Raw genomic sequence first — 26,038 nt, 5'->3', positions numbered from 1 at the left:
CATTTTGATACCTGGCATGAGCCAGGGATACTTTAGAGCTTCACCTGGAATGTCCCTGTGAGACATCTTCATTCAGGAGATGAGCAGGCCATGCCATTCATCTCTGGAATTCCTGAAAAAGAAAGTTATAAGGGGATGATTAAGGACTTATTTCAGTATTGAAAACAACTCCTTCTAGGCCTGTTGTCTTAAAGCTCTTTTTATTCTTAGTTTATAACAATTTTTTCCTTTTTTTAGAGATTGTGATATTAGCTAATATAATCTTGATAACTGCTTGCTGCAAGTATGTTTTCCAGATTTTAAGTTTGCTCGTTTGGTTCTGCTGGCCCTACTGTACTGCCCACTTAACAAATCTCCTGTAATTTTGGCAGACTGAGGGCATCCTGTCCGATGCCTGTGTACTGAAAGAGCATCTCCAATCATCCACAACTGTCTCTGATGTCTGTTTTAGAGAAGAAAGGCTCAGGACTTCAGTCACAAGAATTAAAATTCTCTGGTGGAAGTACCTCTTGGAATACTCACTCCTCATCTTGCATCTCACCCAGCAGGGAAGATGTGAACTCTTTCCCAATTCAAACAGCTAGTTGAATTTATTCACAAATTTCTAAAATGTCTTTCTCAAAAAACTTCTAAAATGTGGTTGTATCCTTTACCTAGTCATCCTGGCAGAGTCCAGGAAACGAAATGATTAATCAAGGGAGACATTCTGTTTACTTTGGTGAAAATGGACATGGTTGCAGCCTTTGTAAGTCTGTGATTCCTTTGTAACTAGATAGTATATTTATAGTTGAGCATGCCTGAGAAAAATTTCCCCGAAAGATCTATTCTTGGGAACTCTCTGCAGAGAACTGAGGCTATAGTCAAATCATTTCATTTTTGTATTTATGCAGTCAAATATGTCATTTCTATCAAATTTAAATTCATTATGCTTTATAGAATTTAAATTTGGATAAATGATTAAAAGCTGTTTAACTGTGTATTCAATTCACTGTTACATCTAAGGCTAAGTGGAGCTTTTTGTTCCTAGCAATCCGCTATTGTGACAGATGCCAACTTATAAAACCAGATCGCTGCCACCACTGTTCCGTCTGTGATAAGTAAGAAAAAACCCTTTACTTCTAAAATGTCTACACACCCGTGGGTTTTTTTAAATGTGTTTCTTTTCTCGTTGCTTTCCAGATTATTTCCTTTTCTCCTTTTATCAGGCCTTTATTTAGGAGATATGACCAGCACTTGCGTAAATACGAGTATGGCTAAGGGCCATGATCCGTTGTCTCTGTTCCCCCAGATTCTTTGTGACTTGAATGAAGTGCATGATTTTAGCAGCTCATTCTTGGCTAGTTCTAGTTAAGAAAAATTTCTATGACTCATTTCCTTTTTATAAAGATAATCCAGTTGGCTTCATGACAGTCCGATGTTACATACTTGATATACCACAAGAACAGTACCATATACTTGTCTTACGGTTGGACATTAATGGACAAGTTTTATCCAGACTGTCTGTAAATCTGTTGACATTTTGTACTTTCTTCAGCATAAAATAGTTGTATATTAACATATTGTATTTTTAGAAAATGAGTTATTTTATTTACATCTTAAAGCATGTATATTTTGAATTTAAAGTTCTATTTTTGTATCATCTAGAATTGGCTATAATGTTTATTTTAATGAGGCCTTTTGCTATTATTCAGGTTTTAGATAAGTAAATAATTTTGCAATATTTTACCTGCTACAACTCTTTTGAAATAGTATTTCATTTTATAACATTGGGATTAAACTTTTGTGGGATGCTGAATTTTGTGTGTGTGGTTTCTTCTTAGATGTATTTTGAAGATGGATCATCATTGCCCATGGTGAGTGTGGCTCTATACTTAAAGAAGTTTCTGTCCTTTATAACAATAAGTTGAATCATTGATCTATTTAAATCTGTTTATAAATGAAATCTTGCCTTAGCTAACCTAGGGAGTCCCTTTAGGTTTAGTTTGTAGAGTTTGTTTAGTTAGCTCAAAATAGTCTTTATTCCATGAGTTTCCATGAAATAATTTTAACACCAGTAGGTTAACAATGTAAAACTTATTTCCTTACATTTGCTCAGAACAAATGGTTTTCTTTGTATGCACATGCATAAACAGAGAGATTCTAGAATACTTCTAGAATACAGAAATTACACCAAAATGTGCACATAAATTATACATAACACTTCACTTGAAGTATCTAATAAGGAATGAATTCATCTAAAGATTTAACAATGTTTTAAATAGAACTTAATGTTAAGGAGTAGAATAGCAGATCTGTAAATACACACATGTGTTTCAACAAGGGTTTCCACTTAGAATTCATTAAAATTTTTTTAAAAATTTCTAAGTCATGAAATTAGGTAACTGACTAGAGGATTATTTGAAAGATCTAAGTAACTAATGAAGGTTGGCTTTTCTCCCTTATAACTTTTCATCTCAGTGTACACATCCCTGTGAGACCACACCAAGGTTGCCAGTCAGGTTGGATTTGGACATTAAGCATAATCATTCTCCAAGCCTTGCCTTCTTTCATGGTTGGCGCTAGGCAAGGTAGGGCTTCCCTGGTGGCTCAGCTGATAAAGAATCCACCTGCAATGCAGGAGACCTGGGTTCGATCCCTAGGTTGGGAATATCTCTTGGAGAAGGGAAAGGCTACCCACTCCAGTATTCTGGCTTGGAGAATTCCATGGACTGTATAGTTCTTGGGGTCACAAAGAGTCGGACATGACTGAGTGACTTTGACTTTCAGGCAAAGTAGATGTACCCGCAAACCTACGCCAGAGGTGGGGGAAGCATACATAGTGAACAGTTACCTTAGCTTCCAGAAACAGTAGCGGGATGTCAGGTTTGCAGTGTTCTTTATCTCTCCCCAGGGTACCTCTTACTTTTCTTCTCCTAGATTTTCTACTATAATTATCAGGTTAAGGCTAACTAACTCCTATGAAAATAATGCTCCTCTTAGAGAAAGATATTGGTAAATAACCTCTGTTTGAAGTAACAATTTTCATTTGTGATGACTCTTTTCTTTCCTCATTCTTTCCTTCATTTAATTCATTCTGTTCTCTTTCTTAGCAAGTTCTCTTCCCACTGGTATTTCCAATTTTATGGCCTGAGTCTCTCTGCCTTTCCCCCCCTTCACTTAATATATCCTGGAAATGTTTTCATATTAATCTATGAGATCTTTTCTACAGTCATTATGTAAATGTAACAGTCACTTATTAAGACTTATAGTGAGGCAACCTTTTTATACAGGTCTTGTATATGATTTTGAATCTCAGGATCTGTCAACTTTTAGTGTTTGAAAAATCAGAGAACCATGCCTCCTGTTCGTGATGACTTTAACGTATCTGCTGTGGCCAGAATACCCTCTGGGGTGCAGGGGACCAACCTCACACTTCTTTTTAAACTAAAGTAGATATCCTGTAGTCTTTGCATTATTGGCTATCCTATCAAATTAGTGTTTTTTCTTTTTAATATAATTTTTAAATTTATTAATTATACTAATAATATTCTTTGACAAGGCTGCGAATGGTTAGGTGGCACTAATTAAATAATTTCAGATTCAGTTTATTGAGTGCTTGTAATGTCTAGAGATGATATATCCATATATCTGTAAAATCTGTAATCCTTATAACCATGACAGATATTATTAGAAATTATTTGTCCCATTTTTAAACAAGAGGAAAGTGAGGCTCAGAAAAGTTCCAGAGTGGACTTAAAAGTCATATATCAAGTTGTTTGGACCTCAGCGGCCACTTTCTTTCCACCTTTTTTTATATTATGTTCTTTTTCCAATTTAGACTCAGAAAGCAGTTTCCCTAAAACAGAGCCAAGAGCTGTTTAACTGAGTTTAAATGAATGTGTAAGGGATGTTTACCTAGAATGTGTTTATTTCTCCATATAAAGGCATTCAGATTCAGAGTACATGCACTTTTCAAATTGAGTCTTCAAAGTAGTAGGCAGTTAAAAATGTCTAACCAAAAGCTGTCTGTCAGGTAGAGAGTAAGTTATTATTAAAAATAAATATGATCTCAAGTATAACATTCTTACCAAGCTCAGTCTTTATTGACTAACCTTCTCTGTTTCTTGACTTTGACATGGCAAATCATAGCATGCCCCTGTAGAAGTTAAAGTAAGCTAAATTAGATGTAAAAATCTCCGTTCAAGATCATTTTCCTTTCTATAAAAACACTATTTGTCATCTAGTACAAAAGCTGGTTCTTACATTCCTGCAGGAAGAGCAGTGGTCTTTCCTGTCCCATCTCATGTTCCCCTCGTTCACAGAAGCGTCATTGTCTGGACATCCACGTGGCCAATCTTAACACCCCAGCCTCTGTCTCCCATTCACTCCTCTAGTAACCAACACAGATAAGCATGGGGATATCCTCTCTCCTTTTGTGACAGAACACATTTAGACTCAGCTTGTATGGACCTGTTTGCAATATTACTTCTTACCATTATTTGATTCAGATGTTGTTAAGAGACAGTCTCAGTGACTGGTTCGCACTCACACTGGAATCTCTTGGGCTGCCAGTGTAACTGATTTCATTCGGTGTGCACCCACAGTTTTGCCTTCTTTATGAATCTGTCATACACAATACCCTTAGGCTCCAAAATTACTACATCTAATGCTGTTTCCTTTACCTTATATTTTTGGAGGTAGAAGATATAAACATTTTCCATTTTTGTTCCAAATTTTGGTTTATCCGTAAGTCCAATGTTTAACTTTTGAATTTTTTTAAATTAAAAAAGTTTTAATTTTAAGAACCCTTACCATGAACTCTGTCCTCTTAACAAAGTTTTAAGCATGTAGTAACAGTATTGCTAACTCTAGGCCCATGACGTATAGCGGACCTAGTTCGTGTTCATCTTATGTAATTGAGTAAACATTTTTCATATGACTATTGTTTCTCCTCAACAATAGAGAAAGAGAAACAATTCATTTATTGGCAAAGTCAGTAAGGAGGAAGATTATCTTATGCCGGTACTGAGTAGGAACAAAGGTGTTTGCTGGAGAAGGACATGGCAACCCACTCCAGTGTTCTTGCCTGGAGAATCCCATGGACAGAGGAGCCTGGTGGGCTACAGTCCATGGGGTCGCAAAGATTCGGACATGACTGAGTCACACACACACACACACACACACACAGGTGAAAGAAGAAACATCTGTGTGTTCTGTGCAGTGAGTTTATTATTTTTATTGTTAATTCCTGGGTTCACTGCCCATGAAGATAACAACCAATTCCACTTAACTGTTGTGTCACATTTATCATCTAGGAATTCCCTTGTCTTAATAGAAAGAGGCAAAATAAGGTTTGATAGAAGAAGTGTGACTATAAAGTATGAGTTGTATTTGTATTTATGTTTATTGATACAGTAGTTTGAGTTCTTAAACCGCCCTTTCCAAATACAGTGATTTCAGAGTAAGAGCTGAGAATTCTGAATCTCCATTTTTGGAGATTCAGATCATAGCATAGAGACCTGGTTCTCAGAAAGGATCTCAGAGTGCTGATTTGACAGATGAGGAAAAGGAAACCCTTAGAAATTATGGCACTTTGTCAGGGACACATAGCTATTTAGCATCGAATGTACGTGACGACCTGGCTGTCTGGCTCCCAGTCCTGTTTCTTTCCTTAAACCTGCCCTTTAAGATGTTTTGATAATCTGGTTGCTTCAGTGCTGTACCGTCAGCATGCAAGCAGTCTGTAAAGACCTCTCGTCTAATTTTGGAAAACTTAAAAAGGTTTAAAATTACTTAATCATAGAAATCAAATCCAAAGGTAACACAGAAAAGAATTTAGAAAATCCCTCTTATCTGTTTGGTGTTAATAGATTTCTCACAAGATCAATACTTAGGGCATGTGCTTATTTGTATAATTGGACAGGAAATACAGGGGTCATGAGTAATTAAAGCAATATTACATATCAAATTTCTAGTTTGAACATAGAAATTCCTTTTTAGTGAAATGGAGTTTTTAATGTTTGTATGTGTAAAAAAATCTTTAGATAATTTTTAAAAAGAAATCTTTTGAGTTATGCTTAAAGAAATGCCAATAAATTTTAATGTTAGGAAATCAAATACTTGTGTTAAGGTTGAGCATATGTGTACCCAGGGTAACAGCATAAAAGTCACTGAAAATGTTTTTGTTTTGTTAACAGGGTGAACAATTGTGTTGGATTTTCAAATTATAAATTTTTCCTCCTTTTCTTGGCTTATTCTCTGCTGTACTGCGTTTTTATTGCTGCTACAGACTTACAGTATTTTATCAAATTTTGGACCGTAAGTTATTACCTTGGTGACTTTTTTTGGAATACAAAAATACATATATAGACTTTCAATAGTGACTTAATCCAGACACTAATTTTATAGAATAGAGCTAATTTATATATAGTCATTCCTCATTATTCGCAGATTCTGTGTTTGTGAATTCACCTACTTGCTAACATTTATTTTAAACCTCAAAGTCAATACTCAGCGTAACTTTTGTGGTCATTTGCAAGCATACACAGAGTAGGAAAAATCTGAGTCACCCACGTACACGCTTCCAGTTGAGATCAAACCAAAGGTCTTATTGCCTTCCTGTTTGAACTCTTATACTGTAAATGAGTGTGCTTTTAAGTCTATTTAGTGCTGTGTCTTTTGCATTTTTGTGCTTTTTTTGTTGGTGATTTCATTGTTTAAAAGGCCTTCAAGCCTAGCACTGAAGTGCTGTCTAATTTTCTGAGCAAAAGAAGAGACCGTGATGTGCCTCATGGAGGAAATACATGTATATAGATAAGCTTCCTTCAGACATGACTTATGGTGCTGTTGGCTGTGAGTTCTCTTATTTAATGCATATTAAATAAGGTATCAATTAGGTTTTATAAGCAGAAACACACAGAACAAGGTCATTGATCATTTGACAAAAATGTTGTGACCAGAAACCCGTATCTTCCCAGGGGCAATGGTTCGGGAATTATAATTTCAGTGTTCATGGCAACTTTAAAGACCATCACCACTGCGAATAACAAGAAGTGACTATATAAGATTTTTTTTCTTAGTATTTAAAAGAGAAGTTCTTCTTTATGTGTAAAAAGATTATTAAACTAGAATATCAATCAAGTGCTGAATTGATATTAAGTGCATGCTTTAGGCAACTCATTTGTTTTCTGTGCTGTATATTTTAAATGTAAGCAAAACAGAATTAGTACTGTGTATTTTGGAGTAGAAAATGGCAGCCCACTCCAGTATTCTTGCCTGGAGAATCCCAGGAACAGAGGAGCCTGGTGGGCTGCCATCTATGGGGTCGCAGAGAGTCGGACATGACTGAAGCGACTTAGCAGCAGCTGGTTTACATTTGGAAAGGGAATGGCAACCCACTCCAGTATTCTTGCCTGGACAATCCCAGGGACAGAGGAGGCTGGTGGGCTGCCGTCTATGGGGTCGCAGAGAGTCGGACACGACTGAAGCAACTTATCAGCAGCTAGTTTACATCTGGGAAGGGAATGGCAACCCACTCCAGTATTCTTGCCTGGCGAATTCCATGGACAGAGAAGCCTGGGGGGGCTACAGTCTGTGGGGTTGCAGAGTCAGACATGACTGAGCGACTAACACACACACACTATGTATTTTAAGTACCGCAAGATAGTCCCCATGAATACCATACAATATAAAAAGCAGTTATCCCTGCCAGAGTTGCCTTATTACATTCATTAAATTATCCTTTATTATGGAAAGACTCTATGAATTATTAGATCATTGATGTGAGATTTGAATCACATTCAATGCTAAAGATTTATTGATACCTACTATGTGTCAGTAACATTGCTAAGCGCTAGAAATACACAGGTAAACGAGCATGTCCTAGCATTCGAGGGTACTTGCGGTGTCCATCTGGAAGAATGATCTCTCGTGGATGTCTGAGAGCACATGGCCTTACAGTTCCTCATTCTCGTGGATGGTTTTACTTCCAAACCACAAATACATGTATAAAGGATTGACTGGCTTTCACAGTGAGAACACTGCTGTCAAAAGGTATCAGTGAGGTCTTGTGACCTGGCTCAATCTGACAGGATATTGAAACCGAATGTCAGAAGGAGACACATCCTAGCATCTCTGGTGCTTCACTGAGTGTTCCTAAGCCCACATTCTAGAGGGACTCCAGGTCTCCTTAGATGCGTAGACTAGGAGAGTCAGTCTGGTTGTGCTTTGATGGTCTTTTTTATCCCATGGGTATTGTTAAGGTTTATTTTAGACAGGTGTTATGCACTGGTGGTGAACTTTTCTGTGCTGACATTATCCAAGGTAGCTTGAAGCATTATTGTGAGCGTGTTGTATGTGTTTGTAGTTGATTTTGTCATTTGCAGTGATGTAAAACGTCAGTGAGAAGACTAGCTAAATCATGCCACTTATCCTCCATTTTCTGGCATTATAATAAAATAATGTTTAAACATTTGTAAATCTAGAGTATGTTAACAAAACATTTTCAGAAAGTAAATTAAAAACAAATTTTATAAATTATAAAAATTTTATAGCTCCTTTTATCTTGCTTCCTACTTGTGTAGTTTACACACATACTATTATAATTGTTCTATGAATTTGGTTATACAAAATAAATATCCAAAATTTTAATATCTTTTCCATAGATATATGTATATTCATGTTATAGTAAGCATTGATTTGAGTTTAAAGATGTATTTTTCCCTTGCAGTTTTAATATAAAGCTGTATATCTTTCTCCATATCTAAATTTAAGAAAAATTTTAAACAACAACAAAAAAAGACTTATCAAATTAGGAGAATACTCATTCCTTTGACAAAACATTTTATTTTCTCCCTCTCTTTATAGAATGGCCTACCTGATACTCAAGCCAAGTTCCATATTATGTTTTTATTCTTTGCTGCAGCTATGTTTTCTGTCAGCTTGTCTTCTCTGTTTGGCTATCATTGTTGGCTAGTCAGCAAAAATAAATCTACATTAGGTGAGTATATGATTATTGTAGTTAACAGAACTTTCAATGCAAAACTAAATATTCATCAGAGGTTGCCATATGGTTAAATGCTAACCTGTCCTGAAGTTCTAAAAACCACTCTTAATTCCCACATTGTCTGGTGGGACAAATACAGATTCACTCATTCCGTGTATTTTTAAACTGTCCATCGTGTGCAAAGCATTGTGTATATATACAGTGGTGAGCAACGAAGAAAATCGATAACCAAACATAAACCTAATTACAAAGTGTTTTGAAAGAAACAAACAGGATGTTGAGTTATGAATCAAGGGCTGGGATGGTAATAGGGAAGCTATCTAGAAGGAGTGGTCAGGGAAGAGTTCATGAAAACAGAAAGTAGTTAAGAAGTCATGGAAAGAGCTAGAACATCTCAGGCAGAGAAAACAGTATGTTCAAAAGCCCTGCAGAGATCGGATATAGCAAAGCAGTGCTACAACCTGTATGAACGTCAGAAACGTCCTAAATAAAAGAAGTCAACTAGAAAAGTTACATGTCGTATAATTCCATTTATAGGAAATATCCATGGAGAAAGAAGCATTTTGATAATTTCCAAAGGGTGGGAAGAAGATGGAGTAAAGAATGACTACTTTAATTAGTATAGGGTTTCTTTTGAGGTGATTAAAATATTTTGGAATTTGGTATAGGTATTGATTGCAAAAAAATATGAATTACTAAATGCCACTGAAATATTCACCTTAAAGTGACCAATTTTATGTTCTCTGTATTTCATCTCATTTTTTTTTTTAAAAGAGCTACATATGTTTGAGAAACTATTCATAGAAAGCTAAAGAACAAAAAAAATGTACTATGAAGTTTGAGAAGTAAGCAGGGACTAAGCTAAATGGAGTCTTCTAGACTAAGAATAGGGGTTTCAGAATGCAGCCAGGACTTATAATTTCTTTTGATCGCAAAGGATACTCAAGTTATGAGATTGTTATTAAAATAATGAAAATTAATTGTATATAATTGTGAATGTTTATTTTTCAATATTGAGGTGAAATCTAATCACCTGAAGTACTAGCAGAGTGAAAATATTGGTATAATAAAGTACTTTCTAAATGAAGTATCATATTTCAAATTATAGAGCAATTCAAATTGTAGAGCAATTAAATTATTTTTCAAATGTAAGTGTTTCTACTAAGCTTTCAATTTTAGAAACTTGTAGATTTTACTTGGAACACTGAAAGGATTTCGTCTGAACAATATGGTCCTATAATTATTAAAAAGTTTTATAAAAAGCTATAAACTAGGGTAATAAATATTAAGAATCTTGCAAATCACCACATTTTTCATAGTACCTTGACTCTGCTAGTTAGATTTTTCCTTTCTCAAATAATGGACAGAAATCATTATACTTCTATGTTTATTCACATAGAAAATCCCAAAACTAACATTTTAGGTTTTGCATCTCAGCATTATTTAAGATGAAAATGTAGCATAAAGGACAGAACTTTGATGACCTTGTTCAAATTCCAATCGTGTCATTTACTTTTTGTGTGATATTGAGCAAAGTCACACAGCTTCTCTCAACCTCGTGAGCATAACCACCCATGATGTGTGACCCTGCATTGCATCCTGATTTAGACAGAGAGTTTTAAAGTACCTTTTTGATTAGCTAGAAGAAAATTTATGATTGGATGACATAAAATTCTAGTGAAATTGGAAAATGGAAATTATTAGTTGAAAGAAGGTTATAGAATGTATCTTTAGTCTCATTTTGATTTAAAAAATATATATTTATATCTATCTTATCTCTCTGTCCATTCAGCTGTCTAGAAGATGTAGAGTTTTAAATTATTTGCTTGTTTGTGTTTTTTCATTTTTTACAATACACATGTGCTGCTGCAGAAATAAAAGGGTTACTTAAAAACTACAATAGATCTAATCATATTTTAAGTTTGTTTTAAAAGAAAAGACAGTCTTCATCTGTGGGGCTGTTGACAGACATATAAAGAGTCGCAGGAGGCTAGCCTTGGGTTTTTAGAGTTTCTTCATTTAATCCACTCCTTTCTAATTATAGTGCTTGCTAGTTGATGTGCTCTTTCCTTATGTGGTTGCTCTGCCATCTTTTCTAGAGGCATTTAGAAGCCCAGTATTTCGACATGGAACAGATAAGAATGGATTCAGCTTGGGTTTCGGTAAAAATATGCTCCAGGTTTTTGGTGATGAGAAGAGGTACTGGTTGCTACCCATTTTTTCAAGGTATTTTGTTGTGAAAATTTTCAGGGTTTAGACTACTGAAAGTAATTCAACAGAAGAACTCTGTCCTTCTGCATAAGAACTCTTATTTTTTAAAGGATTATTTTATGATCCACTATTATATCAAAGTGGAAATCAGTTGACTCACATCTCCATAAACATACTGTACTGAAGCCAGTGTCTGAGATATGTTTTGTCCATAATGTAACTGTGTTCTGCTCACAGAGATCATCTTTCTTTTACTGCACAATTGTAACTTTTTATTTTAATTATAGTCTAGGTGATGGCTGCTCCTTTCCAACTTGCCTTGTTAACCAGGATCCTGAGCAACCATCTACTCCTGCAGGATTGAATTCATCATCTAAAAAGTAAGCCCATTTTTTTTTCTATTTTACTTTCAAATAATATAGTTTATCCTGTGGTGTCCTTTGCTTAAGGAAAAAAATAAACTTAGGATCATTTACTACACTGGTTTCCAGGTTGGAACAAGGGCGGGAGGAAAGTGTGACTGAGGTTGGAGTCTGTAGGGAACGTCAGTCATAATTATAAAATTCTGTGATTCATCTGGGAAGTCAGTAAACAGGTGTTAATTCTCTGTAAGTTGACTGAAATATATTATGATTTTTTTTTTAATGTGGTGCTTAAAAAAAAAAAAAGTACAGTGTAAGTCCAAATTAGTCCCACTTGTGATCATGTGAGCTGCCAGGGTTGCTTTGCCTCTGACCCACTGGGCCTTTCCTCTTGGCAATCAAAAGACCTTCCCTGCCTGGACCAGGCCCTTGGAGATGAATGGAATCCCAGACATCGGATTGACAGCCCCATTAGCAGTGGGCGCCATATTCTTGGTCCTCTTTAAAGACCTCTAAGCTTGATCTGAGCCATTTCTGTGGGAATAGAAAGGAAGGAATCTAGGAAATTTATTTTCTGGACTTTTGACCACTGTTTTGCATCTCTTTTGGTTCCAACCTCTCAAGCATTTGAGGAAGGCCTGAAATTGGATTCTGACTGGCAAAAGACAAAACGATCTAAACATTTCAAAATGCTCTTAAAAAAATGTTCTATATGAAGTTTTAAGTAGAACCACTTACTTTTTTAAATGTTTAAGACAGATTTTTTTTAATATGACAATACCTCTAATTTTTAAATGAAAGCCACTAACAGAAACATGAGCTATCATGTTTCCTCAGTATTGGATGCCATGTTCACGGCACCCTCCTCCCAAGCAGTTTCTTACTGCTTACAACACTTTCTCCCGTGGAACCTGATGTGACCCCAGAATCCTTTCTAAGGCAGTGATCCTGGCAGCCACTACAAAATCACCTGAAATTGTCACGAGATGAAACCTATTTACCAACCCCATCCCTAGAGTGAGTTATGTGCCTGCCAGTTAACGTGTGTGTCACATGGGCCTTTCAAAGGCACCATAGTCCTACTTGGCCCTGAGTTTGGGCTTGAAAATTTCACAGAGCTGAAGCCTATTTTTTTTTATACTATGTTAAGTGGTTTTGGTTAAGACTAGTTGGGGTTTAGATATAGTCCGCCTCCTACTAAGTGAGCCTGGAGAGAAATCCTAATTCTGGCACTATTACCCATCGGGTTGGTCTTGACAAGGTCAGGTAACCTCTCTGGCCCTCTCTTTCCTTTAAATGTTGAGATTGGCTTTTGACAGCTGAAGTTTCTTCTACAGAATCCTGTAATTTCCCCTGATTGGCCCATATACATTTTCTGTGCCTAGTCCGTGTCTCCCCTTGTGTACTCTGGAGTTGTATACGTCATTGTCTACATAATGTGCCCACATAAAAGTCATCGCCAGCTGAACAGGTGCAAAGCAGAACTCTTGATTCCAAGCCACCTACCCCTCACCCCACTGAAACCTGATTCTCCTTTGTTCTCTCATATTCATGAGTAATGACTTCCATTCTCCCAGATGCTCAGCGCAGAAACTTGGGGGTCGCCTAGATTCCTCTCTCTGGGCACCCTGTACACCCTGTACGTTGCAGATCCTGTCAGACGTCCCCTCCAAATACACGCATAACCTGGATACTTTCTCGCCACCTCCAGGCCTGCTGTCCTGGTCCATCTGTCACTTCTCACGTGGACTCTGGCTCCACGTTTGCCCTCCGCCACCCTATTCTCCATTAAAAAGAGAGAGTGAGCCTTTTAAAGTGTCAATCAGATTGTGTCACTCTTCTGCTCAGAATCGGAGAAGGCAATGGCACCCCACTCCAGCTAGTGAATGTCCTTCCCTTGTCCTGACTAATCTGGCCCTTGACACCTCTCAGTGTAATGCCTTACCTCTTTCCCGTCGCTCACAGTCCTCAGACACACAGATCTTGCTGTTTCTCAAATGTACCAAGCATGTTGCTTATTTAGTGGCTTTGCACTTGTCAGTTCGTCTTCCTAAAAGTTCCTCCTCCAGATATCTGAATGGTCTGTGCCTTCAGTTCACTTTCTGCTCTTTACAGGAGAGGTCATCTTTGAAAACCCTTTGTATCATAGCAGCCTGCCCCTCTGTTCCCTTTATATTGCCTTTTACTGTTGGCAGAGCTGTTAATCTCACTGGATTTATTATATATTTATTCTTCTCCTTCCTCAATTAGATCAAAGACTTTGCTCATTGATATACTAGGTACTTCAATGAGTATTGCTCGATGAATACATCCTTGCTGTTTGTTAAGAGTCCTGTTGCAAAAAAAAAAAAAGAGTCCTGTTGCAGTAATGACTCTCCAAGGAGTCCCTAAACTAGGACTTAGCTACTTTTCTATACCTGGTCTATGGTCCCTTTCCTGAGAACGAATAAGAATTAGTGTAAAAGACATTTTTCATATAGATAGGAGACACGATTTTCTTTTTTAAAGTTTTCTTCCAGAATTTTAATAAGGGATTTATTAGAGCAGCACAAAATTGAAATGATCTCAAATTTTAGAGATGAGGTAATTATTAAGGAGAAAAGGCATATCCTTTAAAAAAATATAATAGTTATAGTCAACTAAAATATGTGAAATTACTCTTGGAAAAATTTTAAGTAGTTTTTTTCTTTTTAATATTATTATAATTACTATTTTGATGTGTTATAAAAAATATACTAATAGTTTCTGTGCCAATAATGTTTTAAAATCTAAATGAAATGTTATTTATTTTAAACCAAACTTTATATCACTGTCATCAGTGAGAAACTAGTATAATTTGGCATCAAATATAACTTAAAATCAATAATAAAATCCTGGTAAGTTCTAATTACATTCCTTTACCTGCTAAAGTTGGAGGCCGAGGCTTTTTCTGTGTATTAATAATGGAGATTTGCCAAAGTCAAGGATTGTCATCATATTGTACTCAGAGGAAAGGAGAGAGCTGAGGCAAGAACACTTTCTTCATTGCGAGTCAGTATGACTTAATGCCTTGGTCCTGCTTCCCCGAAGTCCTCTTGGTAACTCCTACAATCGCCTTGCACCACGAGTGGTTTGAGTTCCTTCCTTTAAGAAATACTCACTTCCTTTAAGAAATATGATCAAGAGTTAACCTGATGATCATAATAATAATTATTCTTCAGTCCTGAAAACCATCAGTTTCCTGCAAAGCCACTGAGAGAGTCCCAGAGCCACCTTCTTACTGATTCTCAATCTTGGACGGAGAACAGCACAAGCCTAGGGAAAGGCAAAGCTGGTAAGGGTATGCTGTGTGGCTGTTTTGAAATATTTTAGTTTTAAAAGGTGAAGGTAGTGAACATTTTTAATTCTTATTACCTGTAGAATATGTCTTATTTTGGAGTCAGAAGACCATTGTAAATACAGAATTATTTTCAAAGAACCATTTGTGAAATGCTTTGATTAATGTCTGGAAGCTGTAAAAAACCATTTTGTGAAAGATAGATTTACCTTACTTTTTTTCTGGTTTAGAGAACCAAATCTTTATTACCATGTATTAAATAAAATGATAAACTCAAAATATAATTTATTTTAAAATGAGGGAGAGTACAGTAAGTGCAGGCAGAAGGTTGAAAAGTATCTGTTAAAAGGGATCTCAAATTAATGTGGTTTTTACTTGAAAGTTTCTATCTAGTTTCAAAATATTGGATACATTGAATATATATTGGATATATATATCCAATATGGAGAAGGCAGTGGCACCTCACTCCAGTACTCTTGCCTGGAGTGTCCCATGGGCGGAGGAGCCTGGTGGGCTGCAGTCCTTGGGGTCACTAGGAGTCGGACACGACTGAGCGACTTCACTTTCACTTTTCACTTTAATGCATTGGAGAAGGAAATGGCAACCTACTCCAGTACTCTTGCCTGGAGAATCCCAGGGACGAGGGAGCCTGGTGGGCTGCCATCTATGGGGTCGCACAGAGTCAGACACGATTGAAGCAACTTAGCAGCAGCAGCATATATATATCCGATATATATTGGATATATATTGAAGTAAGCCATTATAGAATTGCAATAACTTTTAGCTACCTGTTATTTCTTCATATCCCACTCACAGTTCTCTGGTTATTGTTGATTTTAATCTTTTGATTACTTGGGTCAATATGGTTTATTGGCAAAGAACAAGCAAGTTTTTGAAGGCAGACAGAGCTGATAGCAAATCCCAGTTTGGGCATCTAATCAGTGTGGGGCATTTGTTAAGTTACTTAGCCTCCTTTAGAGTTAGCATCTTCATCTTTAAAATACTACTTAATTCTCAGGGTTGTTAAGTATCAAACAAGACATGTGGTGACACATGCAGGGGTGTGTATGTATTTGGGGTTTTCCAAGTTTAAAGCCATGCATCCACAATTAAGGCACTAAGGTCTATTTTTTTTTAATTATAGTTGTACAATATTGAGATGTATAAAACAAAATACAATTTTTGGAGGACAAGTGCTCTACAATATTGTGTTAGCCTTGAACAAAGAATTCTCTATCTTTCTCTATAAAACTGAAACAACGCATTTGAACATTATCCTGCAGGAATGTTGAAAACATCTGATATCACCAGGCCTTAAAAATATGATATTTAATCAAATACAAATAAAAAAAGAAAAAAATGTTTAATTTGGGAACTAAAGAGTTTAAAAGAAAGAAGTGAAGTTTTAAAATTTAAGTAGACATGCCACATACTGACATATTGAATGGTATGAAAAAATACACATAAATTAAAATTAGCCTTGTTCTTAAGGAATGTACATTCCCTCTGAAGAGCCCCATCAAACATGCCATTCCATTTTTCAGTATATGGGAGGGATTAGGTATTTATCCAAACAAAATTGATGTCTTCTATTTGCCCTTTGAATCTCTCAGTTTCCTTAGAGGCAAAGAAGTGATGTATACTTGGAGGGTAGAAAGACAGAAAACTCCCTTTCAGAACAGATTCATATTTCACCTTATAGTTCTACATTAGCATACAGGTGATTTTCTGGTTTCTATGTGCTGTTAATCTGGGGACATGGTAGATTAATTTTCCGTTACTTTGATAGATGAATTTAGAAATTGTTTAAAAGATGGTGTAAAAGAAAGAAGAGAAATATGAGAATGGTGAGATGAGAAAAGGCTCAAAGATTAGTTTGACAAGAATAAATAATTAGAAAACAGTGATTCAAGGTAATGTGAGAAGTGTGAGGTTCAGCATATTTTACATTATTTTATTCACACCTCCTACTTCCTCAGGTGTATACACTTTTTAAAAGTGCTATTTTGGGAGTGCTGGTTGTGGCTGACTGTATTGTGTGTATGTGTGTGTTTGTTTCTATATAACCATCTTGTAAACACTCATAATATGTACAGGATAACTTTGGCAATACACTGGTGGGATTCATGGATGAATAAACAAGTCTGTGCCTTTTTATTCAAAAGCAGCACCCACAAAAATTGCTAACTTATGTTTTCTCTTAAAGGTATGAGCAATCCTGCACTGACCATGGAGAATGAGACTTAACTCTTCTAACAAAATGTACTCATACTTCATGAAAGTAAGGAAAATTCTTCCTTTATTATTATGTTTTATAGTTTTAATCACTTACTAGCTCTCTTTGGGCAAATAGTTTCCATAAACATTTATTTTTGAGTAACTCAAATAGAAGATGTCTTAGCAGACCCTTGGGATTGTATCAGTCATACAAGAGACCTTTGAATATAGATCTAGCTTCAATATTAGCTAGTTATTTGGTTAACTTAATAAAAGTTGATGAACAGAATTCATTTTTATAGCAAGAATTGATCCTAAAATGTTGAACTTTAAAATGACAATTTTTATTGAACCATAAAATGACAATTGTCTTGTCATTTTATAGGATCTTGCAGTTTTTTGTTTTTTCCTTTCCTTCAGGATATCCAGCGGTCTTATTCATGACCACCCATTAGCTGGATCTCACTGGGTCTAAAATATAAGACAATTATAGCTTGTTAGCGCAGATCTCTCCCGTCCTTATTTTTAGTCATAGTAGGACCCCAGAGCATGTGTCACCCTTAAAATAATCGGTGTTCCAAGTCATTTTCTTTAACCTATAATTTTTTTAAACCTGTAATTCCAAATCAGTTTCCTTAAAGCAAAATCTATTTATGAGCCTGCAGTTAAGAAAAAGCTCCAAAAATGTCCTCTTTGGAACCAAGCCATAAATAGATTAACAAAATAAACAATTATATGTACTGCTACAATAAACAATGGGCTTTCCTAGTGGCTCAGTGGATAAAGAATCTGCCTGCAATGCAGGAGACATAGGAGACGTGAGTTCAATCCCTGGGTCAAGGAGATCTCCTAGAGAAGGAAATGGCAATCTACTCCAGTATTCTTGTCTGGAGAATCCCATGGACAGAGGATCCTGGCAGGCTACAGTCCAAAGGGTTGCAAAGAGTCACACATGACTGAGTGACCAAGCAAGCAAGCAATAAACAATATGAAGAACTGAACTTGTGGTTGCCAAGATGAGGTAGGGAAGGACTGGGCGTTTGGGATTAACAGATGCAAACTATTATATATAGGATGGATAAACAACAACATCCTACTGTATAGAACAGAGAACTATATTCAATATCCTTGATAAACCATAATTGAAGATATGAAAAAGAATGTATGTATATACACACACACACATATAACTGAATCACTTTGCTGTATAGCAAAAATTAATACATTTATAAGTCAAATTTTAAAAAATATGAAGCATTGAACATTGAAATTATCAAGATAACTCTCTACTTACAGAATTGTGACCTAGCAAGAGTAGCAGCTTAAACAGTCATTTGTGTCAAAGTACTTCATGGATCTCTGGTTTTCACTTTGCTCGGTTTCGGTTTTGATGAATAGCCAGGCAGTTCTGGGTGCCAGTGGGCCAGCATTTTTGGTTTTGGATGACTCTGCATGATGGTATTGTAGATCTGTTTGATTGTAACTATGGTTAGTGTCATGTGCTCGGTTGTGCCTGACTGTTTGCAATCCCGTGGACTGTAGCCCGCCAAGCTCCTCTGTCCATGAAATTTCCCAGGCAAGAATACTGGAGAGGGTTGCCATTTCCTTCTCCAGGGGATCTTCCCAACCCAGGGATCAAACCCTTGTCTCCTGTGTCTGCTGCACTGCAGGTGGGTTCTTTACCCACTGGCCAGTGGGGAACCTGTAAGTATGTAGGAAAGTGAAATTGTAACATTCTTAGTTGGGGTAATTAGCAAAGAGACAGTGTGATTTCTGGAAATAATTCTTAAAATATAACTATGATTATACAATGAATCATTAATACCACAAACAAAGCATTTTACAAAACATAGTTCCGTAAAGCAGACAAAGTTTCATGGGATTCTTTTTTACAGTATGTTGAAGTAGCTATAATTGCCATTGATTGTGAGGTCATCTGGTTAAATATTTTATGAGCTTTACCATAGTAATGTCACTTTGTGTGTAAATCAGGTAGATTTCCAAGTATTTTGACAAGATCAGAGTTGGGTTTGTTCATCATTATGCTCAACTCTTTGCAGGACTAGAGACATAGTGGTTTCTAAATAATTGGTAATTGGGTGATAAAATAGCATCATTGAAATTTAAAATCTCACAGAAACTTGATTTTATTACATTTGGATATATAACAGTAATGGTCACAAAACCCAACTGCAATATGAATCAGCTGTATTGATGTAAAAGAAAACAAATGATTTTTTGATGTAATGTTTTTCATCATGTTGGCATAACCAGTGCCAGTAAAATGTGTCTTTAAAAAAAAAGAAGAACTTTCCTAAGGTAGCTGATTATCCAAATAGTTTTTTAAAGTTTTTCCTGCTTTACACCTCAGACTTGCAGTTCTTTTAATACACATTTATACTGAATGATAATGTGATATTTAACTGTATTACTAAATGTTATTTTTGTAGTCTCTTTTTGAACTATATTAGTAAATAACCTGTGGCCTTTTTGTAAAATGTTTCTTTGTTTCAGCATAGTTTCCAAATAGTCAAAATGTGCCTAAATCCATAATAATGCTAAAGTATAGATTAAACAGCCTGCCCAACTTTCTTCCCTCTTATACAATAAGAAGTTTAAAATGCTGTGCTCCTGTGCATATGAAATTTCAAAATTATTTTCCTAAATCCTCTAACAACTCACTTGAACTCCTACTGGCCTCAAAACTAAGAACATAGAGCCCTGTAGCTCAGACTGGGGCCCCAAACCAGAAGTATTGACAGCACCTGCAGCTTAACAGAAATGCAGAGTTGTGGATCTTACCCTAGACTTCCTGAGTCAGCATCTGCATTCCCTGCATTATAACAGGGTCCTCTGGTCTTGTGAATATATTATAGGTTAAGAAGAATTCATGTAAAGGTCTATCTATATTCAAGAACACATCTAATGAGCCTTCTAGTATAGAAAACTTTTAGTTTTGAATGAGAGATGTTATTGCAACAAACAATGAATGAGTTGGTTAATTTTTTGTTTGTGTTTTTAGAGCTAACACAAGAGTTTGACGTTTCCTCTTTCCTCCTAAGGTAATGAATGCTGTCGATGGATAGAAGAGGCTTCCCCCAGGAAGGCACCTCTAGCCAGCTGTTCCCATCCCCTTTGGCTGGGTGTGCAGAACGTGAATTGAGTAGTTCTCTCAGCATTTGCTTTTAAAACATAACACATTTTTACTCCAGTATACAGATTGTTTCAACTAACACAAATTCTTCTTAAATATTAAAAGTAGTTATGGTTTATGAATCAAGGACAAAGATACCTATCATAAAAACTTGGAATAAATTCATGGGCCAGTTTTCACCCAGCTATTTGGGTAGCACAATGTATCACATAAGAAGCCCATTGATCCTCTGATTTTCTGATTCAGAAAATTTGAGACTATTAAGATACTGAGATTAAAAGATGTCACATCGCATTATAATGATAAGCTTTATTCATAAAACCTGTTAGTTACCTACGAGAGTGTGGAGGTAGCAGATGAGACTTGTTTACTCTCTCCGATAAGAATCCAGCCTCAGACTGTGTGAACTATAAAAACTATGAATTCATTACAAATTTCAAGTGGCCTGAAGTTGAAGATGACCATCCTTTTTTTTTTCTTGCTAGACTTTATTTCTAGCCTTTTTTGCCTGCTGGAAAAGAAGTATGATAATTGAAGCTTGAGCTCAACTGGCTAGAAAATCTTTGTCAGATTTAATACATTTCTATTACATCAGCAATATATTTTTCATCTCTTTTAATTATCTGAAAATGGGTGAAACTCTGTAATAACAATTATGAAGATTGGTTTATGATACTCTTTTTGGGGTTTGGCTTTTAAGTCTCTTTTTAGGTTATTTCTTCTATTGAACATAGCAGACATAATGATTTTTTGTTAAGAATTCTGATGGGGCAATAGATTAATCCTCCATTGATATCTTTATTATTTCTTTGTCCTCTCATCAGAAGTATGACAGTTAAACTACGTAAATACCTATTAAGATTAAATTATGCAAATCATCAAGCAAAAATCATATACTTTTGGTAATTTAGTTCAATATGAACTAAATGGTATGCTGTTTGGAAACTGAGTTTAAGAGAAACTAAAGTGGTGTGTTTGTTGATGCCAAAATGTTCAGCTTCAGTAAATATACTAAGAAGCTCTTGTGCCTTGTATGCACTGTTTAAGTCTTATTTTATTCTTTTTTAATTTGGTGAAGTGCAAGTTTTGTAAATGTTAGCAATTAGATTATGCTGTATACATTTTTTGGTACTGATTTTGAGGATTTAAAGCAGATTACCTTTTAAGACTACACAGCTAAGGAACTGGTATTTAATCAAAGAGACAGTGGTATTAACTTTTCAAAATCTGAATTAGACAAATTCAGCACAAAGTAGACTGGAAGACAAGAAGATAATGGAGTAACATATCCTTGGAATTCACTCATCCTTGCTAGAAGTATGATGTTTTATATTCAGTGACTTTATGAAAGAACCAGTCCATTTTATAAATCATTTGAGTGCAGTTCTTTGAGCAATAGGATGGTGGTCTTTTTCAGATTTTCTTTAAAGTGAAAGATTTTGATGACAATCTACTTAAAGAAAACTCAGAAGATATGATGCATTCTTACTTTTATCTTAAAGCATTTGGTCATCATTTTCCATTACCTGAAGTGCCAGAAGTCTTAAGGGCAAGAGCATCATATAATGTATCAAGAATTATATGCAGCCAGATTTTTTTCAAAGCACAGTACTAGAGCTGTTTTTATAGACAGGATTCTGTTAGGCATCCCCTCCTGTCAAACTAGAAACTAGAGGGGGAAGTGGTATTTTAATTCTTTACCTTGCTAGAGTACTTTTAATCCCCGCTTTAGCTTTTTCATGTAATTATTGAAATACATAAGTCAATACACATTAGAATCAGATATGGAAACATTTTTTAAAATAAAGTCTTTCTCATTAAGTTGTAAAGTTTCCCTTTTTGGTTTCATACATTGACTAATTTTTAAAGGGTTTTTTGTTTTGTTTTTAATTCTGTGGGATTATAATTTTTGGAGATGACGACATATCTCATTAGATATGTAGTATAAATTTTACCTGAGTGAACAGAGCATCAAATAGACCTACGTTTTGTATATATTTATAAAATTGTACCTTAAAAACACTTTCAACACTTTACTTTAAAAAACTTAATTGCTTAGCTCAAATTTGAAGACACTTGAAGTATAAGTCCTGAGAGTCCATTAAATTATTTTGATTTTTCCTGTTTTTAGAGATTATATCATATAGGCATCAATATTTAAGAATTTTTTCATTTAAAAATATTGTACAAATGCTTCATAGACATTAACTAGTTGCCATTGTGCGGTGAAAGGTTTGTTCTTTCAAAGGTAAAGAGAAACTGCATCTAAATACAATGATGAGACATTCAAGTAAGTGCTTATCTATGAATTCCCTCCTGTTATATCATAATAAAGTCTGGTTGATCACCTTTGATAGCTGTCTATATGAAATTGCCTTTGCACTGACAATCTAAATTGTTTTAAAGATACACTTTTCCTAATTGTCTACCAGAGATACTTGTAGGCGAAATTCATGTCAACAGCCTGGTTACAACATAGGTCTTTTGAGAAGAGGCGGATAACAAGATGAGGTGATTACTCATTAGTTGTTAAAGGAGTCTGAGGACAATTAGAAAGAAACTATGATATTCGAGTACACTGTACTCAAAAGATAGCTGCTGGAAATACAGCATGTTTGACAAAAGCGGTCTTCACTAGGACAATCATAAGGTCTTATAACACGTTCATAAAAAATTAAGCTAGGAATCATGTGATGTATGCTTCAAGAAAACCTGTGAGAAAGCTGTTACTCCATTTATGTTATCACCTAGCAAGTTTTCCCTATTTTGAAATAGTACACATAATCATGCTGGGCCAACTCTGAAGTTACACTGTATATATTATGGTACACAATTACTGTCACATATTTACTTATAAAACTCTGAATTTAAGAAAAAAAAAAAACCCACATATACCAAACTTGTAAAAGTTAAACGCAAATCCACTTACACAGTAAACCGAAATGAAGGCATCCTTGAGTATGACCATCCCACCTGTCTCCACAGACCACAAATCCTGATCTGCTTACATTTTGGTTGAAGTAACATTTCAACAATGGATTTTCACTAGTAACATGTATCTGTAGTGGAGATAGAGATATTCCGCATCTATCTTTCTGTGGAAAACTGCTCTAAGTAACCCCAAATATTTTAACAGCATGCACTCCTTTTCCACCTACTTGGCCAAGGTGGCGCGAGTGGTAAAGAACCCACCCACCAATGCAGGAGACAGATCCCTGGGTGGGAAAGATCCCCTGGAGAAGGAAATGGCAACCCACTCCAGTATTCTTGCCCGGAGAGTCCTGTGGACAGAGGAGCCTGTTGGGCTGCCCCCCTGGTGGGGTTGCAAAGAGTCAGACACAACTGAAGCGACTGAGCATAGCATGGCCAGTTTAGAAGCACTTTCTCTTACTTGTGGAAGCGGATTGTGTTACATACCTTACGTGTTCCTCTTTTACAGAGATACCACTGGAATTTTTTTACTTTGTCTTGGTAACAATTAACAGATTCTAATTTTTATTAAAACTTTAGCAATTTGATCATGTCACTTATTAAAAGCATTATGTTCTAACATTAGCAAAAATCTTGATCTTAAAATCCAACAGTCTTTTCCTTTATTAGATTTAGAACTTACTACCAAAAAATCTTTGCTACAGAACACAGGCAACTGTTACACTTTGTTAATGGTCCAAACCCTGCACTTTGCTCTTGTCTTTGCCAGAATGGATGTTATTCTTTTACAGTAGTGTCCTGATTTGTATCAAGTGGACAGCACTGAAGGGACGAGTTGGAGTAGTTTGAACTCAAGTTTGAAAGGAACTCCTGTGGATGATACACAGCTATCTCCCTGTGTATCTACCCTGATCTTCAGTGTAGCAGGAGGCTCTGAAATAGGATCTTCCAAAAAAAAAAAAAGGGATGTAAGTAAAGAGGATTCTTGTCCATAAGGGATATAAGTAAAGAGGATTCTTGTCCATAATGCAGTCTAGGTTACTAAGAGCTCATTCTGTGACACCCTTTAATTGTTCTTTACCAACAAAAAGTTCAAATCAAAGTCTGGCCAATGCCAATAAAAACAATTTAAATCACTTGCAACCCTCTCACCACAGGAGAGTTGACAGCAAAAACAAAACCGGTGACAATGCCAAAACATAGACCTTTGATATTCTTGTCATAGCCAATACTCAGTATTTCTGTAGTTTACATTTGGGGGAGAAGAGCAATGTGCTATATATATATAATATTTTTTTCTTATTTCTAAGTACCAGTTAAACCAAAAGGGGCCTTTGATAAGTGACTTTAAACTCTCTTTTATGCTAAAACAGCTCCTCATTGCTCACAAAGGACAGTATTATTTTATGGTTCATGAAAACTGATTTGTGTTGCATCTTCCAGGGAAGGTTTAACAATGTAAGGAGTTCAAGCCTGACCTGAACTTAATAGTTATTGTTTGGCAGGCAAAGCTGCTTAATCAATTTAAGAAAAAAGAAAACGTGCCGTAGAGTTCTGCTGATGTTGAATTAAAAGAACTGATACCACAGAAAGCTTCAGCTTATTCAGCTGAAACTAAGATTATTTTCAGAATTTAGATTTCATGTCTTTTTCTGTCAGTATGTATAGCCCCTGAAGCCTAGTATCAAAAGTATCTTAAATGACCTAACCAAACATTGTGTGAAAGCTGAATATTTTTAAAATGCAAACATGTTTTAAAATCATTTTAAAATTGATTACACACTAATCTTAGTGTAACATGCAAACATGTTTTAAAGTTCTTTAAAAAATATTACTTAGGCAAGAAGGAGAGGATATGAGCGAGCCCTGGAACAGCTAGAATCAAAAGGACAGTCTGTATACATATGTACATTTCAGGTATGGTCTTTTGGTTGGTTTATGCTTTTGCTACATGGTCTTTGCAGGGGTTTAAGACACCAGCTATTAATAAATACTGTTCTTGTTAGAAGGAAAAAGAGGTGTATGACATAAGTGAAACGGGTCCCCACCAAACACCTTACATTGTCACAAGTGTTTAGATTTGATCAACTAAACTTTTTCTTGCTCCATGCTTCTTTTACCACCATCAGTTATACCATTCCACTTCAGTTTGTACCGACTTAGTCATCTACTTGTGTGAAATATTACCTGTAGTTATTCCAGACTCTTAATAGAATTAAAACGAATTCTTTGGTTACTTGAAACTTAGCACAGATTTCTCAAAAGTGAAGAACAGCTGGGCAGTACTGATAACATCTGACTCATTATGAAAAACACTCAACATCATGTCTTGTTTGCCATAGATAACTGCTGACAGCGTGTCCCACTCTTCAAGGAACTGTTCTCATCAGAAAGCTGTCGGTCTTTTCTCTGGATGTATTTCTTTGGGCTACCGCATTCAGACATGATATATAACTCACCATCAGTAAACGGCTTTGCTTAGCCAACAAGTGGGTCACTTGTAAACATACTTTGGTTGCAGCTTTATTTTTGTGAAGAAAATTCTGCTGTTATAAGATACGCCATTTTAAAAGTTTTAATTCCAATTCTCCTGTTTCTCTCCCATGAGTTGGGAATATTGTGATGAATGTTTAGTCTGGTTATGTCAACATATGTTGTACTTTTTTTTTTTAAGGCAGTTACAGTGTCACAGGTGACTGTAATCTGATAATATAATCCACACTCCAATGTGCCTTAAAAGCACACCATTCAAAGTGCACTTTTCTTGTTTTGACACAGTGGGTATAAATTGGTAACCTAAAAAAATAATAAAATGTGTGGTACGGAGATTCACATGGCATAACAATTGCTGTCGGGTCATCATC

At 35.8% G+C, this 26,038-nt stretch overlaps 1 protein-coding gene across 1 annotated transcript in view; it reads left to right on the top strand.

The window, feature by feature from the left end:
- Nucleotides 1-22,597, top strand: part of ZDHHC2 (zinc finger DHHC-type containing 2) — a 67,625-nt gene extending 45,028 nt beyond the window's left edge. Inside the window, exons 5-13 of the mRNA XM_027530132.1 lie at nucleotides 1,028-1,097; nucleotides 1,821-1,853; nucleotides 6,177-6,297; nucleotides 8,845-8,977; nucleotides 11,083-11,209; nucleotides 11,482-11,574; nucleotides 14,757-14,869; nucleotides 17,079-17,153; nucleotides 20,152-22,597. Of these exons, the coding sequence (XP_027385933.1) occupies nucleotides 1,028-1,097; nucleotides 1,821-1,853; nucleotides 6,177-6,297; nucleotides 8,845-8,977; nucleotides 11,083-11,209; nucleotides 11,482-11,574; nucleotides 14,757-14,869; nucleotides 17,079-17,119 (731 nt within the window). The 3' untranslated portion in view covers nucleotides 17,120-17,153; nucleotides 20,152-22,597. The remainder of the gene's footprint in view (nucleotides 1-1,027; nucleotides 1,098-1,820; nucleotides 1,854-6,176; nucleotides 6,298-8,844; nucleotides 8,978-11,082; nucleotides 11,210-11,481; nucleotides 11,575-14,756; nucleotides 14,870-17,078; nucleotides 17,154-20,151) is intronic.
- Nucleotides 22,598-26,038: the final 3,441 nt, after the last annotated feature.

This window comes from Bos indicus x Bos taurus, chromosome 27 (genome assembly GCF_003369695.1).
Source record: "Bos indicus x Bos taurus breed Angus x Brahman F1 hybrid chromosome 27, Bos_hybrid_MaternalHap_v2.0, whole genome shotgun sequence".
In the NCBI taxonomy this organism is placed as follows: Eukaryota; Metazoa; Chordata; class Mammalia; order Artiodactyla; family Bovidae; genus Bos; species Bos indicus x Bos taurus.
This window is presented reverse-complemented; position numbering and strand designations above follow the sequence as displayed.